This window comes from Tasmannia lanceolata, unplaced genomic scaffold, assembly GCF_043159265.1.
Source record: "Tasmannia lanceolata isolate RefF3 unplaced genomic scaffold, GAP_Taslan_0.1 ptg000001l, whole genome shotgun sequence".
In the NCBI taxonomy this organism is placed as follows: domain Eukaryota; kingdom Viridiplantae; phylum Streptophyta; class Magnoliopsida; order Canellales; family Winteraceae; genus Tasmannia; species Tasmannia lanceolata.
The window spans coordinates 7,941,941-7,951,749 of record NW_027518678.1 but is presented as its reverse complement, the minus strand read 5'-3'; the positions used below and the strand labels follow the sequence as shown (position 1 = coordinate 7,951,749).

At 41.8% G+C, this 9,809-nt stretch overlaps 1 protein-coding gene across 2 annotated transcripts; it reads left to right on the top strand.

Annotated features, from left to right (window-relative positions):
• The first annotated feature begins 3,479 nt into the window (after positions 1-3,479).
• On the top strand, positions 3,480-9,327 carry LOC143854271 (uncharacterized). Of its 2 annotated transcripts, none has more exons than XM_077364529.1 (2): positions 3,480-3,677; positions 7,523-9,327. In XM_077364529.1, exon 2 carries the CDS (start codon positions 7,656-7,658, stop codon positions 9,012-9,014), a length of 1,359 nt encoding a protein of 452 aa, XP_077220644.1. In that variant the 5' UTR covers positions 3,480-3,677; positions 7,523-7,655; the 3' UTR covers positions 9,015-9,327. The 2 variants fall into 2 exon arrangements, with proteins under 2 accessions (XP_077220644.1, XP_077221308.1); XM_077365193.1 differs by lacking the exon at positions 3,480-3,677 and adding an exon at positions 3,929-4,372.
• Positions 9,328-9,809: the final 482 nt, after the last annotated feature.

The following is a 9,809-nucleotide window of genomic DNA, read 5'->3' as shown; positions in this document are numbered from 1 at the left end:
ATTTGTTCCATTTCGAAGGTGTCGAAGAGTAGTTTAAAACGGAAGAAACGGAGACGAGAATCTCCAAGTATTTTGAGAGTTATGATGGAAATACTTAGACTCGCGCTTTGGTCTAGCATTTTACAGACCTAACTCCGATCGATTGACCATAACTCACTCAATTCATCTTGGATTTCTTTGAAATTTATTCTATTTCCAAGGTGTCGAATTGTAGTTTAAAACGGAAAAACGGAGACGAAAAACTCCAAGTATTTTGAGAGTTATGATTGAAATAGTTAGACTCGCGCTTTGGTCTAGCATTTTACAGACCTACCTCCGATTGATTGACCATGACTCACTTAATTCAACTCGGGGTTCATTGAAATTTGTTCCATTTCGAAGGTGTCGAAGAGTAGTTTAAAACGGAAGAAACAGAGACGAAAAACTCCAAGTATTTTGAGAGTTATGATGGAAATAGTTAGACTCGCGCTTTGGTCTAGCATTTTACAGACCTACCTCCGATTGATTGACCATGACTCACTCAATTCAACTCGGAATTCATTGAAATTTGTTCCATTTCAAAGGTGTCGAAGTGTAATTTAAAACGGAAGAAACGGAGACGAAAAACTCCAAGTATTTTGAGAGTTACGATGGAAATAGTTAGACTCGTGCTTTGGTCTAGCATTTTACAGACCTACCTCCGATTGATTGATCATGACTCACTCAATTCAACTCGGAATTCATTGAAATTTGTTCCATTTCGAAGGTGTCGAAGTGTAGTTTAAAACGGAAGAAACGGTGATGAAAAACTCCAAGTATTATGAGGGTTATGATGGAAATAGTTTGACTCGCGCTTTGATCTAACATTTTACAGACCTAACTCCGATTGATTGACCATAACTCACTCAATTCAACTCGGAATTCGTTGAAATTTCTTCCATTTCGAAGGTGTCGAAGTGCAGTTTAAAACGAAAGAAACGGAGATGAAAAACTCCAAGTATTTTGAGAGTTATGATGGAAATAGTTAGACTCGCGCTTTGGTCTAGCATTTTACAGACCTACCTCCGATTGATTGACCATGACTCACTCAATTCAACTCGGAATTCATTGAAATTTGCTCAATTTCAAAGGTGTCGAAGTGTAGTTTAAAACGGAAGAAACGGAGACGAAAAACTCCAAGTATTTTGAGAGTTATGATGGAAATAGTTAGACTCGCGCTTAGGTCTAGCATTTTACAGACCTACCTCCGATTGATTGACCATTACTCACTCAATTCAACTCGGAATTCATTGAAATTTGTTCCATTTCGAAGGTGTCAAAGTGTAGTTTAAAACGGAAGAAACGGTGATGAAAATCTCCAAGTATTATGAGGGTTATGATGGAAATAGTTTGACTCGCGCTTTCGTCTAGCATTTTACAGACCTAACTCCGATTGATTGACCATAACTCACTCAATTCAACTCGGAATTCGTTGAAATTTATTCCATTTCGAAGGTGTCGAAGTGTAGTTTAAAACGAAAGAAACGGAGATGAAAAACTCCAAGTATTTTGAGAGTTATGATGGAAATAGTTAGACTCGCGCTTTGGTCTAGCATTTTACAGACCTAACTCTGATTGATTGACCATAACTCACTCAATTTATCTCGGAATTCATTGAAATTTATTCCATTTCCAAGGTGTCGAATTGTAGTTTAAAACGGAAGAAACGGAAATTTGTTCAATTTCAAAGGTGTCGAAGTGTAGTTTAAAAAGGAAGAAACGGAGACGAAAAACTCCAAGTATTTTTAGAGTTATGATGGAAATAGTTAGACTCGCGCTTTGGTCAAGCATTTTACAGACCTAACTCCGATTGATTGACCATAACTCACTCAATTCATCTCGGAATTCATTGAAATTTATTCCATTTCCAAGGTGTCGAATTGTAGTTTAAAACGGAAGAAACGGAGACGAAAAACTCCAAGTATTTTGAGAGTTATGATGGAAATAGTTAGACTCGCGCTTTGGTCTAGCATTTTACAGACCTACCTCCGATTGATTGACCATGACTCACTCAATTCAACTCGGGATTCATTGAAATTTGTTCCATTTCGAAGGTGTCGAAGAGTAGTTTAAAACGGAAGAAACGGAGACGAAAAACTCCAAGTATTTTGAGAGTTATGATGGAAATAGTTAGACTCGCGCTTTGGTCTAGCATTTTACAGACCTACCTCCGATTGATTGACCATGACTCACTCAATTCAACTCGGAATTCATTGAAATTTGTTCCATTTCAAAGGTGTCGAAGTGTAGTTTAAAAAGGAAGAAACGGAGACGAAAAACTCCAAGTATTTTGAGAGTTATGATGGAAATAGTTAGACTCGCGCTTTAGTCTAGCATTTTACTGACCTACCTCCGATTGATTGAGCATGACTCACTCAATTCAACTCGGAATTCATTGAAATTTGTTCCATTTCGAAGGTGTCAAAGTGTAGTTTAAAACGGAAGAAACGGTGACGAAAAACTCCAAGTATTATAAGAGTTATGATGGAAATAGTTTGACTCGCGCTTTGGTCTAGCATTTTACAGACCTAACTCCGATTGATTGACCATAACTCACTCAATTCAACTCGGAATTCATTGAAATTTATTCCATTTCGAAGGTGTCGAAGTGTAGTTTAAAACGGAAGAAACGGAGACGAAAAACACCAAGTATTTTGAGAGTTATGATGGAAATAGTTAGACTCGCGCTTTGGTCTAGCATTTTACAGACCTACCTCCGATTGATTGACCATGACTCACTCAATTCAACACAAAATTCATTTGAATTTATTCCCTTTCGAAGGTGTCGAAGTGTAGTTTAAAACGGAATAAACGGAGATGAAAACCACCATGTATTTTGAGAGTTATGGTGGTGTAGACACCCACATTTTGCTTTACTTTAACCAACAATAACCTAATATATTGATCCGTAGAATTTCATTGGTAAAGTATGCATCCTCAAATTTTTTGAAAAAAACAAAATGATAAAGAGATGTACCTGGTGAGATGATTAGATCCGAAAAATTGAAAAATACCCTGATTGGTGAATTTAGTGTGTTAAATCCATGTGAGAACCCCCTCTATCATTGATTTATATGTTTTAGGTCATTAATATCTTGATCTGACTTTACGGATCATCAATCGGGACAAAATAAGCTAGGGTCACTTCATAGCCCGGACCCTGATTCCATTCCGAGACCCGATTTCCGTAAATCGTTAGATCAATGGCAGATCATGACCTGGGTCTAACCATCCAAAACCACCTAACCTCTCCTCTCATCCTAACCATTCAAACCTCACCTAACCTCACCTAACCTCTCCTCCCATCATAACCATCCAAACCTCACCTAACCTCACCTAACCTCACCTAACATCACCTAACCTCACCTAACCTTACCTAACCTCACCTAACCTCACCTAACCTCCTATCCCATTCTCCTATAAATACCCTCTCATCTCACCAAAAAAAAGAGGAAAAAAAAGAAAAGAGGAAAAGGAACCCCTCTCTTAGAAAATTCATCCCTCTCCCTCATCTCTTCAAGGGTTCGGCCATCCTTGCCGGATCGGGTGATTTTATACGTTGGGTGATATATATCAAAAGCAGTCATTATCAAGCAAGGAATCATCTTCAAGGAATTAACATCAAAGAAAAATCAAACACAAAGTGGATTTTCAAAGAGGTAGGCATTTATTTCAATTCTATGTAGGGTCTGCTTTCATGCATATCTTTTACTTTAAAAGAAAAACCATGTTAGGAAGCATCTAGGATCAATCCTTAATCATATTCTTCTTGATGGTAGACTTTGAAGTTATACATGTTTCCCTCTTCTCTTAACCCATCTTATCTTCATTTTTATTTTTCCCTAATGGTTCACACCCTGGTTCCCCCTGGTTAGCCTCTGGTTAGACCCTGGTTGCACCCAGGTTCGTTGCTGGTTGCACCCAGGTTGATGCTGGTTGCACCCTGGTTCCCTGCTGGTTCGCACCCTGGTTCCCCTGCTGGTTCGCACCCTGGTTCCCTACTAATTCGCACCCTGGTTCGCACCCTGGCCAGCCCCTGGTTGTACTCTGGTTCGCACCCTGGTTCACACCCTGGTTCCCCCTGGTTAGCCTCTGGTTAGACCCTGGTTGCACCCAGGTTCGCTGCTGGTTGCACCCAGGTTCCCCTGCTGGTTCGCACCCTGGTTCCCTGCTGGTTCGCACCCTGGTTCACACCCTGGTTCCCCCTGGTTAGCCTCTGGTTAGACCCTGGTTGCACCCAGGTTCGCTGCTGGTTGCACCCAGGTTCGATGCTGGTTGCACCCTGGTTCCCCTGCTGGTTCGCACCCTGGTTCCCTGCTGGTTCGCACCCTGGTGCACCCTGGTCCGCACCCTGGTTTGTACCCTGCTTCCTCCTGGTTAGACCATGGCTAGTCTCGGGTTTGCTCCTAACTTAGACCCGACTCACTAAACCCCATACCCATAAGCCTTAAACCCTATAACCATAGCCACACATCAACCCAAGCCATACCTTTGTCCACTCACTGAGGCACACCATTTATCCATAAATTTGGTTACATTAAATCTAACCCAGCCAGGCCACCTGCAGCTTAAGTCAAATCGCCCCAATACAATCCAACCAAGTGGGATCCCAACCCAGCTCAACTGAGTCAACTCTAGCCAACCTCCCTAGTCGAGTTGACCCAACTCTCTAGTCGAGTATGCTCAACCTCTTTAACTAATTGGACTCTCCCCTTAGTTGACTCAATCCAATTCCTTAATCAACCCATCCCAATGCAACCGAGTCGCATTCGACCAAGTTGCGGCCTTCCATGTCACAACCGAGTCATTCCCCTATTCTACTAATGCCCTTTTACACCTAATAGAACTTCCTCCCTTTTGCCTAACCAAGTCATATCCCAACACAATCTGAGTCGCATGTTTGAATCCATTTGGCCGAATCTCATAAGCCCGCCCATTTTGAATTCCCAAAATTCAAACCCTTGATGATTCCTGTATGCTCAATTCTTTGATGCAAATTCCCAATTCCAAAATCCCATTGCTAAATCAATGTTTCTGAATCTCAAGTCCAATGCTCAAATACAAACCCGATTCCTGATCCAAATACCAATCCTGTTTTCCAAAATCCAAGCAACCTCCCCAACGGAACTACGTGTGGCTTGATCCCCATCGCGGGGTACGTAGGCAATTTGGTACTCCCAAGTTCAGTCGCACCTTTCTCTATCTTTCTCATTCCCTCACACTATTTCATCATCTCTTCCATCCCTTTTTTCACTAACCTCGAGAATTTAAATCGATTTGTCTTGTGTCTTTCAGAACCGTTGGATCACGGTTTCCGTCGTAAGGACCCTTAGAGCCCAATTTAGGAACACCGGTGTCGTGTCGTGTCCTAAGTTTTAGGGAGTCCTAGAGTTAGGAGTCCGGCCTCATCACGGACGCTTGCTATGTATAGCAACCGTGCCATAGGTCTAGTTACACTAGTCACCCAATCTTTCCCTAGGACAAGCCTAGTAAACTAGGATGTAAGGCAAACCTGCATTAGTCTAAGGGACCATTTGCATTTAGATGAGAATCATATAGCATCTTAGATGAAATCCTAAGATAATAAAATCTTCAACTTGAATTAAATAACTTCTCCTAAAACTGTTGAAACAGTCAATCCCGTCTAGGTCGGTGTCTTAGTTGAGTTAGGCATATGTAACTTAGCTTAGGTGCACCGAACTACGTCGACTCTGATCCCAGTAAGGCTTGGGTACGTAGGCAGCTTGGATGTCTGATGGCATACCACCCGCGAGTCGGCACCACAAACAAATTGTGGTGTTTTGTATATTAATTTTCTTGTAAATGCTTAATCAAATCACTTAGGATTTTCCATGAAATTAGAATTCTAGGAGAACTTTCACTTAGAATGAATCCAGACAAATTAATAAATCAAGATACACATCTAGGATTCACATTAAAATTAGATCATAGGATGCATGTCACTTAGTTCGCACATTAACATAGAGTTGAATGAGCCATTTAAAATAAATTTAAAAGAATTAGCTTTTGGAATCGAAGACCGATTATCGGGCAGGAATGGTGCATGTGGCGGATAACTCCCCATACCTTCCATTCTCGTAACCAGGTAGCGAGTCTAGATTTCTGGTTAATTACGGGTCCTAGATCCCACATCTAGGTGGCGACTCTGTCAGTCTCTTTCGTGTGGAATTCGGATTGCCTTAGTGATCCCAAGTTCACAGGAAAGATTAATTCAAATCAACATTAAAATGCACACGCCAATCGCGTGGGTACGAGAGACCAAGAGAGAGCGCGCGGCGGCTCGCGCCCCACGCCCCTCTCGCGGGATCAGGGTACCACAGTCTGGCGACTCTGCTGGGGACCACCTAACTTCATTAAAATTTCAAAAGATAATTCATTTGAATTTAATTTAACTGGCTCATAAAAACTCTATACTTGTTAGATTAGTTTGTCTTGTTTTATTTTCTCTCATCACATTTTACTCGAACTTAATTTAACAAAACCTGAAGGCATCATAGATTGCGCGAACTTATTGCACACACTTACATCACTTGCATCTAAACCCTTGCATCTCACATTCACACACGTCCTATTTTAGGAACCCGGAGTGTTATCTAGCATGGTTGACTGGGATTTCATCACCTGGTGCCTCTGTGCTAGAGAAGCATTCCACCCTTAGCCTAGTACCTTTATGGTGCGTAAACGGATCTATTGTTCACGTACTGATACGCCGGACACTGGTACAGTATATCGAACATGGATTCGCGCTAAGGGAACTCTTGGCCTTACCCCTAGATTAACCCACACATGCATGTAGTATACGAACACATGTGCATCACATGTGTGAGCCTAGTTTAGGATATCCTACCCATTTGTGTCTAGATTAGACCGTAGTCCATCTTCCAATGGCTACGATCGGTCCTAGGTACACAAACAAAGTCATGAGTTGAGATCCTATCTCCACTCCGCTAGATTAGGATTAGGGTTGATGCCTTCAGGTAACACTGATAAAATGTGTGAAGAATAAAAACTTTCCCTTTGGGGTTAGGATATAAATCCCATCATTTCCAAAGATCTCATAGGATTAGTCATTCATGATCTATCCGTTGAAAGTAATCCTATGCAATCTCATCTTTTGATCATGTGTCTATCATTCGTCTTTTGTGGGATTCGATTGTGTCTTCATTGGCGGAAATTGTGTCTCAATCATTTGATCGTGCAATCTTGATGATCCAATCTTGCCTGTACCCTTGATCTCTTCCTCCTCTAGGGGCTACCTTTTTCAAGAATATTTCTGCTAAATCCTTCAGAGTTTACTCTCATAATCCTTGAACTAAGGGCATTCCCCTATGCGAATCTGTCATCATTGTCATGTCTTGGTCCTTTAGGATTCATTCTATTATCCCAATTACTTGCTTAAATGTGTAATATTTTTCAGTCATTGAGAAGAAACACTCCATGAATGTCAAGCTCATATACCTCGTGTTCATTATTTCCATGACAGAGCAGTAAACACCATAGCTAACCCTGCTACTCCTTGGGTTCGGATTTCTTCACGGTTAAAGAGAAAATCTGTCTCTCCGCCACCTTCCCTGAGAATCCCAGCATCTCCTTCTTTCTCAACCTCATCTTCGCCAATGGCAGACAACCAAGATGGTCTTCCACCCGCTGCCATTATCGATACTCTTACCTTGATTCTCCAGCAGCTTCAAGAACTCAAAGAAGAGAACCGAGTTATCAAGGCCCAGCTTTCTGAAAAGTTGGGGCCATCGTTGTCCAAAGATAAAGGGTCCATGCACCATACAGTTACTTCAGCCGCACCTGCCCAGCCAGTGTTCATTCCTATCCCTGACAAAACTGAAGAAGATTTTGAAAAAGAGCAGTACAGCGAAAATCGCAGCAGGCCTTCTCAGTCCATGGTTGATAAAGTAGTTATGGAGAAATTAGAAAGTCTTACCAGGAAGGTTCAGGACATTCAGTTTCAAGACCAAGGTGGTTTCAATCCGAGTGATCTCACACTGTTCCCAGAAATCCGTCTCCCAGCCAATTTTCAAATGCCGGACTTTGATAAATATGATGGTGTGGGTTGTCCAATCACACATTTGCAAATGTTCACCATCATGTGTCAGCCTCAAGGCTTATCTTCTGAGCAAATGGCTCAATTGTTCCCGGTTTCCCTGACCAAGGTTGCCAGGAGGTGGTTCATGGTCTTGGACAAGACTCGTTACAAGACATGGAAGGATATCGGCGAGCAATTCATCAGGCAGTTCAAATATGATGATGGTACAGAAATCACTAGAAAGGATTTGGAAAGGACCAAGCAAGACTCGAGGGAGTCCTTCCTAATTTTTGTGAAAAGATGGAGGAGAACAGCAGCGCAGATGATGGAGCGCCCTTCTGAGGAAGAGCAGGTCCAAATAATCATGAAAAATATTTCCCCCCAGCTCCAATATCACATGTCGTTGCAGTATTATCCGGACTTCAAACACTTTATCGTGGCAGGCACCCAAATAGAGGAGGCTATGGCTCAAGGTGTGTTCAACCGAAGTAACCCGAATACCAGAGAATTCAGGAAGCCTCCATCAGCTGAAATTAATAACCTTTCCCGCTCCAAGCCTCAGCCTTCAAAACCTCAGAACCCCATGGTGATGGATTATACCCAACTTGCTGTCGCACCTCGGCCACAGGCCCAGACAGAATTTACCCCTCTCCCTCTTCCGCCATCTGAGATACTCAAGGAGTGTCTAGCTTCAGGTCGCATAATCCTGCCCGACATTAGGGCTCTTCCTAATCCTTTACCAGCAAATTGGCGAACAGATCAACACTGCGAATACCATAGAAATTCTGGCCATCTCACTGATAATTGCATTGCCTTAAAATTCAGAATCCAGAGGTTGCTCGACAATAAAAGCCTTGTGTTTGAGCCAAGTCCCGTTGCTACCAATAACCTATTACCGAATCATGCAGTACTGCCGCCAGCCGTTCGCAATGCTTAAATAACTGAAGGTTCAAAGGGGCACAGGTCCGGTTGCGAATCCAAAGTTGAAAGTACCATTTATGAGCCAGCTTTCACCGAGCCTCCGAAGCTAGACAGTTGCGGCAGTTAAAGTTTTAGTCGTTTACTATTTTATTTTGAGTCAGCCATCATGGTCAGTACAATTGTTGAGTCCGGTTCTACAGTTCTAGGTTAATGCCTAGTCTAGGCAAGTTATCTTTTGTTTTTCTTTTAGAGTTGTGAATCCTGAACATGTTCAGGATAGGTTGTCAGATGTAGTATCTTTTTCTTTAAATAAAGTTTCAGTTCCAATAGTTCACTTGTGTCTATTTCTTAAGTGTGCTTCTGATCTTAAAATAAGACTCCCTCCTCAAATGAGAACAAAATTGACGAAACTCCACTTGAGTCACAACGATTACTTGAACAAGAGGAGGAGCGCCAATCTCAGCCTTTCAAAGATGAAATTGAAGTGGTAAACACTGGCACTGAAACCTTGATCCAATAAATGCCGATTGAAAATACATTACCCTCTGAAGATTGTGAAGAATTGGTAAACCCGTTTTGAGGATAAAAAGATGGTCCCGTAAGCGTTACCATTAATGTCAAGAGAAAGACCCAGATAGAAGGTTCAAGAAAGAATGAAGTGAATATCATATGCTATGCAAGGGGCATAGAGTGGAAATAACTTTCATATTTCCAATCAATGACCTTGGTTCTCAAATTCATAACATGAAGCCAACAAATTCAAGATAAGAAGTTCAAGAGCAAGTATTGAAAAGTGGTCATCAGATATCAA